At 49.2% G+C, this 18,240-nt stretch overlaps 1 protein-coding gene across 3 annotated transcripts; it reads right to left on the minus strand.

Annotated features, from left to right (window-relative positions):
• Positions 1 to 1,340: 1,340 nt before the first annotated feature.
• Positions 1,341 to 17,159, minus strand: FUT2 (fucosyltransferase 2 (H blood group)). Of its 3 annotated transcripts, none has more exons than XR_010939308.1 (2): positions 16,934 to 17,159; positions 1,341 to 3,756 (listed from the first exon to the last, which is right to left on the minus strand). XR_010939308.1 is itself a non-coding variant. In XM_067720870.1 (2 exons), the coding sequence occupies exon 2, from the start codon at positions 8,969 to 8,971 to the stop codon at positions 7,937 to 7,939; it is 1,035 nt and encodes a 344-aa protein (XP_067576971.1). In that variant the 5' UTR covers positions 8,972 to 8,973; positions 16,934 to 17,159; the 3' UTR covers positions 7,309 to 7,936. The 3 variants fall into 3 exon arrangements, 2 of the variants coding, with proteins under 2 accessions (XP_067576971.1, XP_067576970.1); XM_067720870.1 differs by lacking the exon at positions 1,341 to 3,756 and adding an exon at positions 7,309 to 8,973; XM_067720869.1 differs by lacking the exons at positions 1,341 to 3,756; positions 16,934 to 17,159 and adding exons at positions 7,309 to 8,973; positions 12,457 to 13,335.
• Positions 17,160 to 18,240: the final 1,081 nt, after the last annotated feature.

The raw sequence follows: 18,240 nt of genomic DNA on the forward strand, positions 1-18,240 counted from the left end.
GGGTTCAAGCCCTGGTCCAGGAAGATCCCATATGCCACAGAGCAACTAAGCCCGTGTGCCACAACTACTGAGCCTGTGCTCTAGAGCCCACAAGCCACAACTACTGAACCCACGTGCCACAGCTACTGAAGCCTGTGTGCCTAGAGCCTGTGTTCCTCAACAGGAGAAGCCACCACAGTGAGAAGCCTGTGCACCTCAACAAAGAGTAGCCCCCGCTTGCCGTGACTAGAGAAAGCCTGCACAGCAACGAAGACCCAATGCAGCCAAAAATAAATAAATAAATTAAAAGAAAAAGATTGCTTTGGCTCTTTGGGGTCTTTTGTGTTTCCATACAAACTGTGAAATTTTTTGTTCTAGTTCTGTGGAAAATGCCATTGTTAATTTGATAGGGATTGCATTGATCTGTAGATTGCTTTGGGCAGTATAGACATTTTCACAATGTTGATTCTTCCAATCCAAGAATATGGTATATCTCTCCAACTGTTTGTATCATCTTTAATTTCTTTCATCAGTGTCTTATAGTTGTCTGCATACAGGTCTTTTGTTTCCTTAGTAGATTTATTCCTAGGTATTTTATTCTTTTTCTTGCACTGGTAAATGGGGGTGTTTCCTTAGTTTCTCTTTCAGATTTTTCATCATTAGTGTATAGGAATGCAAGAGATTTCTATGCATTAACTTTGTATCCTGCTACTTTACCAAATTCATTGATTAGCTCTAGTAGTTTTCTGGTAGCATCTTTAGGATCCTCTATGTATAGTATCATGTCATCTTCAAACAGTGACAGTTTTACTTCTTCTTTTCTGATTTGGATTCCTTTTATTTCTTTTTCTTCTCTGATTGCTGTGGGTAAAACTTCCAAAACTATGTTGAATAATAGTGGTGAGAGTGGGCAACCTTGTCTTGTTCCTGATCTTAGTGGAAATGGTTTCAGTTTTTCACCATTGAGAATGATGTTGGCTGTGGGTTTGTCATATATGGCCTTTATCTTGCATTTATTGAAAAGCTCTTTCATTCCCCCACTGAATTGTGTTAATATCTTTGTCATAAATAAAGTGATCATATATATGTGGTCTGTTTCTGGACTCACTATTGGATTCCATTTCTCTATCTTTTATGTCGGTACCACTCTGTCGTAAGTTTACCTTTATGGTAAATCTTGAAATCTGGTAATCTCACTGGTCTCTAGCCTCAGTTCCACTATTACCTCACTGGTCCATTGTCACTGCTGGTTAATGTAGATCAAATTCATTCCTCGAGGTATATTTTTAATATTTTTTTTACAGCATAACTTTCTTATAATTGTGATACAGAATTATGCACACACACACACACACACACACTTTTTAAAATATTTATTTATTTATTTTATTTTTGGCTGCGTCAGATCTTAGTTGCAGCACGTGGGCTTAGTTGCCCCACGGCATGTGGGATCTTAGTTCCCTGACCAGGGATCAAACCTGAGTCCCCTGCACTGGAAGGTGGACTCCCAACCACTGGACCACCAGGGAAGTCCCTGACACACACACTTTTTAGCTCTAACTCTGGTTCACAGGAAATGCAGGGAACACAGGAACATGTTGAATGACAGAAAGAGGACTCAACCAGCCAAATGAAAATGACAAATGACTTGGTTTACAAATTAATGGCTTTTTTTAAAAGAAAAGGAAGGGGATCATTATAGATTAAAAGATATTTAAGACACTTGTCAACCAAAGGCAATGGATGAAGTTTGTTTATTCTTTTTTCTTTATTCTGCTCTGCAGTAGTTATTTCCACTATTTTATCTTCCAGGTCACTTATCCGTTCTTCTGCCTCAGTTATTCTGCTATTGATCCCTTCTAGAGTATTTTTCATTTAATTTACTGTGTTGTTCATCGTTGCTTGTTTCCTCTTTAGTTCTTCTAGGTCCTTGTTAAATGTTCCTTGCATTTTGTCTATTCTATTTCCAAGATTTTGGATCATCTTTACTATCATTATTCTGAATTCTTTTTCAGGTAGACTGCCTATTTCCTCTTCATTTGTTAGGTCTGATGGGTTTTTATCTTGCTCCTTCATCTGCTGTGTGTTTTTCTGTCTTCTCATTTTGCTTATCTTACTGTGTTTGGGGTCCCCTTTCGCAGGCTGCAGGTTCTTAGTTCCCGTTGTTTTTGGTGTCTGCCCCCAGTGGCTGAGGTTGGTTTAGTGGGTTGCGTAGGCTTCCTGGTGGAGGGGACTGGTGCCTGTGTTCTGGTGGATGAGGCTGGATCTTGTCTTTCTGCTGGGCAGGTCCACGTCTGGTGGTGTGTTTTGGGGTGTCTGTGGACTTACTATGATTTTAGGCAGCCTCTCTGCTAATGGGTGGGGTTGTGTTCCTGTCTTGCTAGTTGTTTGGCATAGGGTGTCCAGCACTGTAGCTTGCTGGTTGTTGAGTGAAGCTGGGTGTTGGTGTTGAGATGGAGATCTCTGGGAGATATTCGCCGTTTGATATTACGTGGAGCTGGGAGGTCTCTTGTGGACCAGTGTCCTGAAGTTGGCTCTCCCACGTCAGAGGCACAGCACTGACTCCTGGCTACAGCACCAAGAGCCTTTCATCCACACTGCTCAGAATAAAAGGGAGAAAAAGTAGAAAGAAAGAAAGAAAAAGAGGATAAAATAAAATAAAGATAAAATAAAGTTATTAAAATAAAAAATAATTATTAAGAATTTTTTTTTTATTTTTAAAGTAAAAACAAACAAACAAACCGGACGGACAGAACCCTAGGACAAACGGTGAAAGCAAAGCTATACAGGCAAAATCTCACACAGAAGCATACACATACTCACAAAAGGAGGAAAAGGGGAAAAAATAATATATCTTGCTCTCAAAGTCCACCTCCTCAATTAGGGGTGATTCGTTGTCTATTCATGTATTCCACAGATGCAGGGTACATCAAGTTGATTGTGGAGCTTTAATCCGCTGCTCCTGAGGCTGCTGGGAGAGATTTCCCTTTCTCTTCTTTGTTCGCACAGTTCCCGGGGTTCAGCTTTGGATTTGGCCCAGCCTCTGCATGTAAATCGCCGGAGGGCGTCTGTTCTTGGCTCAGACAGGACGGGGTTAAAGGAGCCGCTGACTCGGGGTCTCTGGCTCACTCAGGCCGGGCGGGGGGGGGGGGGGGGCACGGAGTGCGGGCGAGCCTGCGGCGGCAGAGGCCTGCGTGACGTTGCACCAGCCTGAGGCGCGCCTTGCGTTCTCCCGGGGAAGTTGTACCTGGATCCCGGGACCCTGGCAGTGGCGGGCTGCACAGGCTTCCCGGAAGGGGGGTGTGGATAGTAACCTGTGCTTGCACACAGGCTTCTTGGTGGCTGCAGCAGCAGCCTTAGCGTCTCATGCCCGTCTCTGGGGTCTGCGCTTTTAGCAGCGGCTCGCGCCGTCTCTGGAGCTCCTTTAAGCCGCGCTCTTAATCCCCTCTCCTCGCGCACCAGGAAACAAAGAGGGAAGAAAAAGTCTCTTGCCTCTTCGGCAGCTCCAGACCTTTTCCCGGACTCCCTCCCGGCTAGCCATGGCGCACTAACCCCTTCAGGCTGTGTTCACGCCGCCAACCCCAGTCCTCTCCCTGGGATCCGACCGAAGCCCGAGCCTCAGCTCCCAGCCCCGCCCGCCCCGGCGGGTGAGCAGACAAGCCTCTCGGGCTGGTGAGTGCCTCTCGGCACCGATCCTCTGCGGGAATCTCTCCGCTTTGCCCTCCGCACCCCTGTTGCTGCGCTCACCTCCGCGGCTCCTGTGAAGTTTGTTTAGATCTGGATCCAAACACAGTAATAAGACATTTTTGAGACAGTCAGAAAAGTTTCAACACAGACTTCTGATAGACGATATTAACATATTATTATAAAATTGTCTTAGATATTTATGTGGTTATATTTTTTTAATTCCTCATCCATTAGAGATACAGAATTCATGCATGGAAAAATTTGCTGTCTGAGATTTGCATAAAGTAAAAAGGGGGAAGATGAGGGGCATAGATGAAAGAAGAATGGGGACGTTTTGAAATTATTGAATTGCGTGATGGGCATTTTCTACACTCTCTATTTTATGTATAAATGTTTAGTTTGTTTTTAAAGAGACTTCTACACCTGTCCAGGTGGAGATGGTGGTGACTTGGGCAGAATGGTTTTGGTAAAGGAAGGAGAGAAGATCAGATTCAGGGTATATTTTCTAGGTAAAGCTGACAACTTGCTGGTGGATAAAATGTGAAAGAAAGAATCAAGGGTAAGTTTAAGTGTTTGGTTGAAGTAAATGGACAGCGCCATTTACTGACATGGGGGTGGGCAGGGGAAGGCTTGGTTGGCTGAAATGAGGGGAGATGTTGTCACAGACATTTGGGGAAACTATGACTAACCATGATGTTGTTTTAATTTAGAAGCATGTAAAATATGCCCCCCAATACATTTTTAAATGTACATGAAGAAAATAGAGAATGCTGAATTAATAAATGAACATAGAATTTCTTTTCTTTTGTTTTAAATAGCAAAACCGGGTCCAGTGACCACCACCCATTCAAGCTGTATAAAATAAGGCTGGAGGGCTTCCCTGGTGGCGCAGTGGTTGAGAGTCCGCCTGCCGATTCAGGGGACACGGGTTCGTGCCCTGGTCCGGGAAGATCCCACGTGCCACGGAGCGGCTGGGCCCGTGAGCCATGGCCGCTGAGCCTGCGCTCCGCAACAGGAGAGGCCACAACAGTGAGAGGCCCGCGTACCGCAAAAAAAAAAAAAAAAAAAAAAAAAAGATAACATTCCTTCTTGATCTCGTAAGGCGTCACATGACCCACCAGGATGACGCTTAGATCTGGATTATGGAAACTGTCAATAACACATCATTTGATGTACAGCCCTCTGTCTCAAAAAAAGTTATATAACTGTGCCTTGATTTCTAACCGGTGGAACAGTTCTCAGAGCTTTCTGAGATGCTCTTCCCTGGTTATAATCCTCAAATTTGGCCCAAATAAAATTTTCCATTTCTTTCTTAGGTCCACTGATTAAGTTTTCGTCGACACTTCTTTGAAATTGGGTATGACCACATGACTTTCTTCAGTCACTGAAATGTGAGTGGCAAACCTTTTTTTCCTCTGTACCCATTTTTGGAGCTTCCTCCCAATTTTTTTTTTTTTTTTTTGCCACACCGTTCGTCATGTGGGATCTTAGTTCCCCCACCCACCAGGGATGCAACCCGTGCCCCCTGCAGTGGAAGCGTGGAGTCTTAACCACTGGACCACCAGGGAAGTCCCAGCATCTTCCCAATTCTTAGAGTATTCTTTCATTACCTTTTCTTGAATCAGCTCCCTTACAAATATGGTGGCCGTGTCTGTATTAGGTGACCCACCCCCATGACCTCAGGTAATTGACTCATGGTGGATGAGTCAATGGATATCAATCTGATTGAGCCAATCAGATTATCTTTTTCAGGAATGTCAAACTGTGGCAAAGAGACACTAGGAGTTTCTGTTGGGCCCTTGAAATGAGACTTCTATTTCACCATTACCTCCGTGGTCCACCATCTCTGCATGCTGGAAGTGTTACAGTAGCCTTCTCACTGGTCTCTTTGTCTCCATCCTTGCCCTTACAGCCCTATCTCCACATAGCAGCCAGATATGTCCACACAGCAAATCAGATCATATCACTCCCCTAATTAAATTAAAGCCCTCTGATGGCTTCCCATCGGTCTTAGAATAAAACCCAAAGTCCTCATCATGGTCGACAAGGCATTTCATGGTCCCACCCTGCTAACTTCTCCACCTATATCTGTCTCCATGTGCTCCAGTCACACTGGTCTCATTTCACTCTCATGTATAACTAGACTACCGCCCCGCCCCGCCCCAGGACCTTTGCACGTGGGATCTCAAGTCAGGTGAGGATATGCATGTTGGCCTCCTTCATGCCAAAGTCATAAAAGATTTTGCAAATGCAGAGACTAATCTATTTAGTTCGTTATCCAGTTATTTATGGCTGCCTAACAGATTATCCCCAAACTTAGTGGCACAAAACAATCAGAGTGCTGTGCTCACAGAATCTGTGAATCAGGAATATGGCTTGTCTCTGCAACATGTTGTCGGGAACCTCGGCTGGATCACTCTAAACGCTAGGTTGACTGGAACAACTGTGGAATCATCTGGAGGCTTCTACACTCACACGTCTGATGTGTGGCCTGGGATGACTTGAAGCTGGCCTCAGCTAAGACTGTTCCTCTGTGGCCTCTCACTGAGTTTGGGCCTCCTCACAGCATGGTCGCTTCAGATAGCTGAACTTCTTACATGATGATGACGACTGAGGACTCCAAGCGTAAGTGTTTCAGCAAACAGCTTGAAAGCCATGTTGTGAGGGAGTCCAAGCTATCCTGTCTTGCAGGATATTCCAGATGAGCGCCACTAAGTGCAGCTGCGTAACAGCACCCAGCCAACGTTGCACTGGAGCGGAGAATCACCCAGCAGTCCACAGACTGGTGGGAAAGAATGAATTGCTGTCACTTGAAGCCACTATGTTTTGTTAACGCAGTCCCTGAGAGCAGGGATCGTGTTAGGTTCATCACTACAGGTATTGACTAAAAGAATGAATAGACTCTCGTCAAGTTCATTGAGCCATGCTGGTCTCTGAGTTCTCAACAATAAGCGTCGTGGTCCCCAGAAGCCAGGGTTGCAGAGGTGGGGCACAAGGTCTTGGATTCACACCAACTACTAGCCAATGTGTCTCTCTTGTAAAAACTGGGCAAAAGGTCCCCACTCTGGATGGACTAATTAGAAAAAAGTGAGCCCTCTGGGTGGACACAGTCCCAGGGACACATGGCTTGGAGAGCAGACTGTAGGCTCTAGTTAAGCCCCACTTGCCTCCTTGTCTAGGGACCTTTGTGTAGTGACCAACTTGCACAATAATCCAGGGCTTCCCTGTTTTGCACCCTACAGACATTCCTCCCTTCTTCCTTGGTAAGAGCACCTCAATTTTCTTACTGCAAGCCACCACGTCCTTCAGAGGAAGCTGATCAACTCCCCAGCTGCAGGGGGCAAAGATTTTTTGATCTGAAGCTAAGTCAATCCCAGGCTCTCATTCACCATGCCTTACAAGGGGTCAGGGGGCATGTGACACAGTTCTGGTCAATGAGACATGGGGCCAGTTGCTGGAGGATTTAGAAGGTTTCCCACACTCTTCAGAAGGGACCTGAGATAAGAACAAACCTCTTTTTGCTGCCTTGGGAAAAGGATAGCTGTGTGACACCTGAGTAGGTGGCAGCTTCCTTGGGACCATGGGGAGCACGTGGGAGCTGATTTAAGAGATTATGGCAGCTCAACAAGATGGATAGAACTGGGGTCTTTTTTTTTTTTTGACTTATTTTTATTTAAAAAAATATTTATTTTATTTATTTATTTTTGGCTGCTTTAGGTCTTCGTTGCTGTACGCGGGCTTTCTGTGGTTGCGGTGAGCAGGGGCTACTCTTTGCTGTCATGCGTGGGCTTCTCATTGCAGTGGCTTCTCGTTGCGGAGCACGGACTCTAGGCACGCAGGCTTCAGTAGTTGTGGTGCACAGGCTCAGTAGTTGTGGCTCGCGGGCTCTAGAGCACAAGCTCAGTAGTTGTGGTGCACTGGCTTAGCTGCTCCAGCAGGATGTGGGATTTTCCTGGACCAGGGCTCGAACCCATGTCCCCTGCATTGGTAGGCAGACCCCTAACCACTGCGCCACCAGGGAAGTCCCAGAACTGGGGTCTGGTTGAGCTGCTAAATTAACCCTGGAGATGTGCCACCTCTGGTCCTGTTGTGTGAGACACATGAACATGTTATTTAAACAAGTTAGTTGGGACTTCTGTTACTTGCAGCCTGAAGCATTATGGTACAAGAGGGCAGTGTTCTGGAACATGTAATAATGTGCTTCTCATACCTTGGAACAGATCTTGGGGGATCCAGAAGAGGGGAATGGAGTGCTGAGGACCAGCTAACATCAGTGCTTGAGGAGTGGGGACAGGTCTGCCGCGATCCCAGTCCAATCTGGCAGGAAGGCTGCCTCTGGCTTAAAGACTTTGAGGAAGGGAGAGTCTGGGAGGGTATAATTGGCCAGGTAGATGGTCTCTCCACCTGCGAGGTAGGCGGCCCAGATCCCGAACGTCCCAATGGTCATGATGGTGTGATTACATTGTGTGAGCAATGCAAAGTCCTTGGCGGGTGAGCCCTCAATGCCATTGCCGGCAAAGACCACATCCCCACGGGAGGCCTCAATATTTTCCCGACACCAGGCCATGCCGTTGCTGGTGACCACGAAGATGGGGGAGCGGTAGCGAGCCCGGAACCAGTCCAGGGCCTGCTGCAGGTAGCCCCGGTCGGCCACCACGCCCTTCCACACGTTGGGCATAACGTGGACGTAGTCCCCCCGGCGCACGTGGACCCCTACGTAGGTGCTCGGCCGGCTCCCATTCACCTGCAGACCCCGCAGAAAATTCTGGGCCTCCTCACGCACGTGGTCGTGCAGGGTGAACTCCTGGAGGATCTCGGCGCGGAGGTGGTGGTAGAAGGTCCACGAGCAGGGGTAGCCGGTGAGGCGCACGTACTCTCCCGGGATGTGTCGGTACCGCTCTTCCATCCAGTCGTTCAGGGGGTAGTTCTGCCAGGGGATCCTGCTGGCCGTGGTGTCGTGCAGGACGGGGAGGGTGATTCTGAAGATGGGGGCCAGCGTGCTGTGCATCTGGGGTGGGATGAAGGCCGGCCGCCCATTCATCTTGGCCAGGGCGTACAGGGTAGCGTACTCCCCCATCTGGTTCCCCAGGCGGCCTATGGCATTGATCGTCCACATGCCCTTTGGCCGGGGGCTCCGCTGGGGGCTCGAGGGAGATTCCTCGGTTGCTAGCTCCAGCGTCTGTAACTCCCATGTGGGCTGAATCTTCACTAGCCTCTGCTGAAGGTGAAATACGGTGGAAGCCGTGAAGACAAAGAGGATGAAGGGGGCCGTGGGGAAGAAGAAAGGTGCCTGTGTGCTGAGCATGGCTGTTAGGAGAGGGAGAGCAGGAAACGGTTAGCTCAGGGGACGGAGGCCCTGGGCTAGTGCATGAAGCTGACGGCGCAGTTGTCCGGGCAGACATTGCGTGGACGTATGTACGTGTGGGTCTGCTTTGCATGTGCATGGAAATGAGTGTGAATACTCGGGTTACATGTATGCAGGTACAGCTCTGGAGTGTGTGTTATGTGGCTGTGTCTCCACTGGACTCATATGTGCATGTTTACATGTGTATATAGACACCCATGGCATGTGCGTTGTATGAGTAGATATGGGTATTTATATGCTGTGTACGTATGTGAGTGTGGAATTGTGTGCAGGTGAATGGACATGTGTACATTGTATTGCACGGTTGTGTATATACAGGCACACCTGATTCTATTGCACTTCGCAGATACTGCATTCTTTACAAATTGAAGGTTTGTGGGAAGCCTGCATTTTCAGATGATGGTTAGCATTTTTTAGCAATCAGGCGTTTTTTAAAATTTTTATTTCACACATAAAGTATGCAGATCTTAAGTGTCTAGACTGATGAAGTTTTTTTCTTCTTTTTTTTTTTTTTTTCTCTTTTGGCCACAGCGCATGGCATGTGGGATCTTACTTCCCCCACCACGGATGGAACCTGCGCCACCTGCAGTGGCAGCAGTCTTAACCACTGGACCATCAGGGAAGTCCTGCGATCAGGTATTTTGTTGTTGTTTTTGTTTTTTTAACTCTAATACAGTATTTATTTTTCATTCACCAGGTCTTTTTTTTTTTAAATCAGGTGTTTTTAATTAAAGTATGTACATTGGATTTTTTTAGATATAAAGCTATTGCACATTTAATAGACTACAGTACAGGGTAAACACAACTTTTATATGCACTGGGAAACCAAAAAAAATTGTGTGACTTTGTTGTAATATTCGCTGTATTGTGGTGGTCTGAAACCAAACTCAAAATATCTCTGAGTGATAATTGTATTGTGTACATATAGGGGTGTGTACTACATATATGGTGTGCAGGTGACGGTGCACAGATAGCATGTGTGTATACGTGACGCTATGCATACATTACGTGTATACACATTGTATGTTGAAATGTGGGTGTTTATAGACTGTAAGTATGCATGTGTAGCTGTCTATATATAATGAGTTCACGTGTACGAACCTACTATTTACCGGGGATCCAGTTTCTTTTTTTTTTTATAAATTTATTTATTTGTTTTTATTTTTTTGGCTGTGTTGGGTCTTCGTTGCCGTGCACAGGCTTTCCCTAGTTGCAGCGAGCGGGGGCTACTCTTTGCGGTGCGCGGGCTTCTCATTGCGGTGGCTTCTCTTGTTGTGGAGCACGGGCTCTAGGCTCGCGGGCTTCAGTAGTTGTGGCACACGGGCTCAGTAGTTGTGGCGCTCCGGCTTAGTTGCTCTGTGGCATGTGGGCTCTTCCCAGACCAGGGATTGAACCCGTGTCCCCTGCATTGGCAGGCGGATTCTCCACCACTGTGCCACCAGGGAAGCCCGGGATCCAGTTTCTAGAGATGTCCATCTCTGCATGCCCTGCCTATCTATATCCCCTTTGATGGGAAATTGCCCTGCTCATCAAGAGCTTGACCTGTCCACCCTCCCGGCCAGAGATGACTGAACTTAAGATAGATGCCTGGCTCCACAGTGGCTTCTCCTTTCCTTGGTTAAGGTCTTGACAAGTGTAGGCTGGCTCTAAAAGACGAGTTGGCCAATTCACTCTTTTATTAAAAGGCTCAGAAGGCAGTTGGTAGGTGAGAGTTTTTTCCTCCTGAGGCCATTCGGGTGTCCAACAATTCAAGTCAAATCTGACACTGTCTTCCTGGACTTTGGTATCAGATCCCACAAGTGAAACAGTTCAGCTCCAGAAGACTGCCTCCAAACTCAGACACCAGTCACAAGTCCAGGGCCATTCATACTCTGACTGACCAGTCATAGATCGGGGATTCCCATGACCAGGAAACTACCGGGCTTGATAATTTGCTAGAATGGCTCACAGAACTCAGGAAGACACTTTACTTATGTTTACTAGTTAATTATAAGGGAGACAAATGAGTAGTCAGAAGAGGCCCACAGGAGGTCCAGAGGGTCTGAGCACAGGGCTTCTGTCCCCTTGGATTTGGGGTAGAACACCCTCCTAGCTCACGTTTGCTAACTCAGAGGCTTCCTGAAACCCACTGTTTAGGGGTTTTGTGGAGGTATCATTATGTAGGTGCGATTGATTAAATCATTTGGCCACTGGTGATTTGCTCAATCTCTGGTCCGTCTCCCCTCCTCAGAGCTGAAAAGGGCCAATCCTCTAATGAAGGCTTGGTCTTTCTGCTGACCAGCTGCCATCCTGAAGCCATCTAGAGGCCTGGCAACAGTTGCCTCATCAAGTCCTATCACTTATCAATGAGAACATGCCAAGGATATTAGGTGTTATGTGCCAGGAACTGGGGACAAAGACCAAAGATCATTCTGTGACACCACAGCAGGTAATCTTGAAAGGGAGAGTAGGGGTAGGTGTGGCTGGGACATATCAGTGCAGGCTGAAGCACAAGAAGCCAGTAACCAGAAGATACCTGAAGAGATGTGCAGACACCTCAAAGGAACTTCAACTACTGATCAAGAAGTCCCAGAAAATCTGCTTATATTTGAACAATACAACCTGTTCCTTTCAACTCTGGTTACAACAGAAGCTAGTTCCAGGAGTTAGGGTGGTTGCATAGAACAGGCCTCCTGAAAACACAGGGGACTCACTATGGTATTGAGACAGGAGGGAAGGGGGCAGGGCACACCCTTAAAGAATGACACAGTCATTGAGAAAAACAGGGTGTGACAAAAACTGGTTAGGGGCTTCCCTGGTGGCGCAGTGGTTGAGAGTCCGCCTGCCGGTGCAGGGGACACGGGTTCGTGCCCCGGTCCGGGAAGATCCCACATGCTGCGGAGTGGCTGGGCCCGTGAGCTGTGATCGCTGAGCCTGTGCGTCTGGAACCTGTGCTCCGCAACGGGAGAGGCCACAGCAGTGAGAGGCCCGCGTACGGCCAAAAAAAACAAAAAAAAAACTGGTTAGAACCAGTTAGGTCCAAGATGGCGGAAGATTCAACTTCCAGTAGACCCTGAGCCTCATTCTATGCTCATTGTAATATATTAGCATATGCTAAATGACACACCCACAGGGGCCACGACAGTTCCGAGGCTGACCATAAAAGCCCAAAAAGGGCGATGGTCCAGTTCCTAGAAATCTCTGTCCCTTCTCCAAAATAGGTGGAATAATCCTCCCACTTCTTAGCCTGTGAAATTTCCCAGCCCATAAAAACTAACCACCCCATATCTTGGGGCCACTCTCACCTTCTGAGATGGTCTGCATCCTGCCTATGGAATGTGTATCTCTCTAAATAAACTTGCTTTCACTTTACTATGGCCTGCTCTTGAATTCTTTCCTGTGCAAGGCCAAGGACCCTCACTTGGTGGCCCGTCCCAGAGACTCACCCGAGACCTGGGACATGACAGTCCTCTCACACCACATTCTCCTGCGACATAATTATAGGAGGTCCAGGGCATTGAGGATTCCCCATCTTGGGTCATAAATCTTGACGCGGTGGTTTGTAGAGTGAAGCAGTTAATTAAGCTATTGGCTGAGATTGCTTAGAACAAATCAAAGGCCCCGAAAGGATGAGGTTGCAGAGCACAAGTAACGAAAAGCAGGAAATGAATTGGTTCTGACTCCCCATTACGTGGCTAGAAGGCAGCAAGGAAAAGCAGAAGAATCCTTACTTAACGTCATCACAGTTAACACCTTACTGTTGCCAAGACCCCATCTAGAAATGATTGAGGGGCTTTGTCCTTCTGCAGTCTAGGCTGGACCGACACATGTCGCCGCAGGGAGAGTCCAGGTCTGGCCACTGACTCAGCAAGCTTGGACTCTGAGTGAATGGGAATGCCGATATCTGGGAGGAGTCCCAGGAAAGATGGCTTTCTGTTCTCTCAGCTCTTCCAAAGACTTCCCTCCTCCTTCTCTGTGAATATGAGGTTCCCACCCAGGTTAAAAAAAAACCCTTCCTCCTGAGCAGGCTTTAATCGCAGCATATCCTGGAAGCTCTGCACCAAAGTAGGTTAGAGATAAAGGTTTCTGTTTGATTTGGTCTAGAGCTCGTGTTCCTGGTCAAACTGTTGAACCAAATGGCCATTAAGAAGGGAACCCTGGGGCTACATCCAGCTAGCTGTGACCTGATTGAAGCTGGGAAGCTTCCAGAAGCTATGCCGGTGTGGTCCTTTAGGGTTCATTATGGTTGAGAAAAGTTAGCACGAGACCTAAGGTAGCAACATCCCTGCTTCTGATCTATAAGCCTCCGAAACCCTCCGAGTCCATTAAGATCACAGGAGGGTTCTCTTTCCAGAAGAGACTCAGCCTTGACAACTAGATGCCTGGATTTGAATTGAACCAACTCAGCTGGGGGTGTGGGACCTTTGGGTGCCCCCAGGTGTTGGACACAACCAGAAATAGACTTCCGGGTGGTCCAACCTCCTCTAGCCCCTTCCGCATTGAAAGGAAGGAGCCAGGGAGGCTGGGTTTGGTGAATAAGGTTTATTTCAAAGCTCGGTTTTGGCTCACGAAAGTCTCAGCCTTATTGAGCACAAGCTCCAGGTAAGGCCGCTTTCTCAAGGCCACTGAAAGTGAAGCCCCCACTCACTCAGCCCTGCGTGGCATGTACTTGACTCGGGGACTTGGAGAGGACAGCACTTTCATGCGGGTCCAGATCCCCACAGGATTCCTCAGACTCTGCCCCTGACGGGGGAGAGGAACCCTCTGAGGACTGGAAAGCTGGAGGAAGGAAGAGAGAGCATCGAGGGAGGAGGAGGAAAGCTCCTTGTGGAGTGGCCTCTGCCTTCTCCCCACCACGGTTTTCTCTTCCTTCCTCCAGCTTGAAGGGCAAGGAGAAGACTTGGAGCCTCTGTCTGGCTCCAGATTTGCCGAGCTTGGGACATGGAACAACGGGGGCCAAGGGGGATGCTTGTAGGAAGGCAGAAGGATGGAGGGAAGGAAGGGAGAGAGAGAAGGAAGGAAGGGAGAGAGAGAGATGGGAAAAGACAGGAAAAGAGAAAGGGAAGTAGAAAGAAATGGAGAAAAAGACAGGGACAGAGAGAGAGAGACAGAGAGAGACAAAAAGAGACTGAGACAGAGAAAGATGGAGGCAGGGAAAGAGAAACACAGAAAGAAACAGAGACAGGAATAGAATGACAACAGAAGAGACAGAGGGAGAGGCAGAGAGGGAGAGAGAAAAAGGCCACCGGGCAGGATGGATCTTCCTCGACGGGGTCCCACCTCCAGCCCCTGCTCTGCCCCAACTCTCTCTCTCTCTCTAGGTCAGTCCCTTTTGAGATCTCTCAGTCTCAGTGTCTTTATTACACACTTCCTCCTGTGAAGGAAGGGACAGTGTCCATCTTGTCCCCTGTGTGTCCCCTACAGCCCTCGGAAGCTGGGCTCAGCTCATAGCAGGAGCTCATGAAATACACGCGGTAAGAATGCAGTCCCTGTCTGGCCCCATTTTTTTTTTTCTCCCTCCTCAGTGAGTCTCTGGCAGCATCTCCCTGCCTCATTCATTTTCCTATATCCCCCCCCTTGTTTTTTTTTGGTCTCCGTTTCCCAGCACCTAGTAGGTTAAAAAAAATGAATATTAAAAGCACAGACCTTCACAATCAAACCTCTTCAATTCTGGACCGGCAGCGGGTGCCCCTGAATGTTCCTTCGAAATTTGTTTACAGCAGACAGAAAGACCAGGTAAAAGGAAATGCAGAATGTTCTAGAACAATGTCTCTCAGTCTACCTGGTTGCTTCTCCCCTCCCCACCCAGGAAGGGGGATTGGCCACTGCTGAGGAGCCTCACTGGCCTCCAGAACTCGACCCCATGACCTTGACTGAGGCTTCGGGGAGAGGAGGAAGAGGTGGGGAGAGCCTCACAGGGTGAAACCCAGTGTCTGGGAGTAGGGGGCCACGCTGCGAGGTTTTGAAAGATTTAGGTTTGGAGAGAAGCTCTGTGGGGTGTGGCAAGAGTCTCTGATTAGCTGTGTGACCTTGACCAAGGGCCTCTCAGTGTCGTCATCCAAAAAGTGGGGATAATATAATAACAGCACCTCTCTGCAGGGCTGTGGAGTGAATGCTGGACCACACGGGCTGTTCCTTTCATCTGGAGCGGGGTTAATACCCCAAACTCACATTTATGTCGGGCTCGAACCAAACGTCCTGTCTGCTGTCGTCGTACTCCCCTTCCTCCTAGTTCAGTTATCTTGCTGAATTTTAACAACAATCTTGAGATCATAAACACACCAATTTAAAAGCTAAGGAAACTGGGGCTCAGAGACCGGTCAGAGAGCGGGTGAGTGGCAGGCTTGGGGAAAGGCCAGGGCTGCGGGGGGTGGGGGGGGAGGAGACCTGGAAATCGGCACCTCCTGACATCGTCGGGGTCATTGGAGGTGAGCTCTTGGGGAAAGCCGACAGCTGCAGTCAGAATTTAAGGCTGCACAGCTTCTGACAAAGGGGAGGAGTCTGCCTTTCCCTTCAGTCCTCTGAGGTCAGGAAGTCCATCTCCTTACCTGCCCTCAGTCCTTCCAGCTGCATCACACCCTTCAGGGAGGGGTGAGAGGAGGAGTCAAGGTCCCTCGCTCCCCCCCTCCCCCGCCCCGGTCCCCTGGGAGTCATCCCGTGAGGGGTTGCCCTAACTTGGCAGGGGGATTCTGCCTCCAAGTCCCTCAGAAAAGTGGGGCCACCCAAATCTGCTGATAGCTTCTTTTAGACTTTCTCGTTCTTGTCCACTTCCCTCTGTCCCAGGCCTGGCCTCATCCCCTCCCCTCTTGGAGTCTGGCCGGAGCCTCCGTGCCTCCCCTCCCCCCGCCATCTGTCCTCACGTGAGAGCTCACCCTACCGGCTCCTCTGCTCAAAACCCCGACTCTCCCCAACCTGAAACCCAGTCCCATCACACCCTGTAATTTGCGTGTCCGATTCCTTGAGCTCAGTCCCTGCCCAGCTGCAGGATCCCCTCCACACCCACGCCGCCGGGCACGGGCAGCTTTGCCCTGTCCATCCCTGTCACCGAAATTCGCCCTATAATCACAACGCTGAGGAAGAGCTTAAGACAACAACGTGAGGCTACCACTTTGAAATCCCCAGCGTTCTGCTCGGCCTAGAAAGGAAACGGTGACTTAGGATAGAATCCAGGGAGTCAGGGATCCGCTCACCTCCCCGGCGGGGGGCTTGCCTGGCGCTGGAGCCTGCAGCCCGGACTCTCTGACCAGGGTCCTGCCGTCCGTCTCTCGGGGGTCGGCGAGCAGCCTACCGTGTGGGACCAGCACATTCCAGTTACTGCGGGCCCCATCCTGGCCTTTCGTTCTCAGTTTGCCTCGGTTCCGGGGAACCGGGTGACGGGAGGGAGGGAGGGAGCTGGTGGCCTTCGGTGGGGCAGGGGAGAGGGGTGGTGACAGAGGGGATGGGGGTGAGGTCAAGTAATAGATTTGCCAGGAAGGAAGGTGATGGGAGCCGAGGAGGGCGGCTGGCTTGGGGGCTGACGGAGAGGTCAGGTGGCCAGTGTGCTGGGGGGCAGAGGCGGTGGGCACCTGGGCTGGGAGGGATGGACCCTCTGCTTCCGGAGACGCCCCAGCGAACTGAGTCTCCTGAGTCTCCACTTGCCGCTGAATCCCTGGGATCAAGTCTCTTCTCAGCTCTCTGTGGTGTGTGTGTGTGTGTGTGTGTGTGTGTGTGTGTGTGTGTAAACACAAGTGTGCTGCAGGTGCAGGGAGAACTCCCTGAGTCTCCACTTGCCGCTGAATCCCTGGGATCAAGTCTCTTCTCAGCTCTCTGTGGTGTGTGTGTATGTGTGTGTGTGTGTGTGTGTGTGTGTGTGTGTGTGTGTGTGTGTGTGTAAACACAAGTGTGCTGCAGGTGCAGGGAGAACTCCCAGTCGCCATCTCTCACCTGGTTCTGGCTGGACGACAAAGTGGCTCCGCGAGCAGCTCAGTGCATTCTGTTCCCTCGGGTTGACTTCTCGATCAGAATCTCCCGAACCTCCCAGCACCTGTGGCCGAAACCCGCCCAGGATCTACCCGGAGCCCGAAGGAGGCGGGAGCTGGAGCCAGGTGAGCCCGGAGCCCCTCCCTCTTCCCTGGGCGCTGCCAGGACGCTGGCCCAGAAGGCTGCCTGGAGGAGGGGAAACAGAGTTCTGCTGGGCCCGGCTCTTCCCGGCTCAGTCGTCTCAGCGTCCTACATTTATTTAGCTTGGCCAACAGCTGTTAGCACTTACCTGGCCAACCAAACTCATCCCATCTTCACAATTCCTTGAGAGGGGCACCTTCTCATGGTACAGAGAGGAAAACCGAGACACAGAGAGGCGAAGTAACTTGCGCAAGGCCACATGGCTAGAGAGTTGGAGACGCTGGAATATGAAACCAGGCAGGACGGAATCTTGGAAAACACTTGGCAAGTAGCAACGCTTCTCAGTTTCCCTTATTTCAACAAAGATTCCCTTAGGAAATGACCGTTTTGCATCTCTTAATGGTATGTTATGGGTCCAGGTGTGAGCAAGCATTTGCAGGAAACTACCCTCAGCCCCTTTCCCTCTCACTTTACTTATTTATTTTAATTTATCTATTTTATTTATTTATTTTTGGTGGTGTTGGGTCTTCGTTGCTGTGCGCAGGCTTTCTCTAGTTGCAGCGAGCATGGGGCTACTCTTCGTTGCGGTGCGAAGGCTTCTCATTGTGGTGGCTTCCCTTGTTGCAGAGCACCAGCTCTAGGCGCGCGGGCTTCCCTAATTGTGGCTCACGGGCTTCAGTAGTTGTGGCACACGGGCTTAGGAGCCCCGCGGCATGTGGGATCTTCCCGGGCCAGGGCTCGAACCCATGACCCCTGCATTGGCAGGCGGATTCTTAACCACTGCGCCACCAGCGAAGCCCTTCCCTGTCACTTTAGCAAAGCTATATTATAATTAATTTTTAAACTCAGGCATCCTCATGCTCAACTCACCTCCAGCCCAAGTACACCTTTCACATCTTTTAATCGCATAATACTCTGCCTAACTTGTTGGTTCTTTCCGTGGATCAAAGAAGTAGAAATGAAGAATTAACAGATGACCAGATCTCTCCCCTAGCTTCCCCTTCAGGAATCTCCTGAACAAACTGTGTGACCAAACTGTGTGAACAAGATAACATCTAGAGGAAGATTACGAGAGTCCACAAGCCTGCACACAGCTGGATGATGGTGATGACTCTGACCCCCATCTCAAT

Source organism: Pseudorca crassidens, chromosome 20 (genome assembly GCF_039906515.1).
Source record: "Pseudorca crassidens isolate mPseCra1 chromosome 20, mPseCra1.hap1, whole genome shotgun sequence".
Lineage (NCBI taxonomy): Eukaryota > Metazoa > Chordata > Mammalia > Artiodactyla > Delphinidae > Pseudorca > Pseudorca crassidens.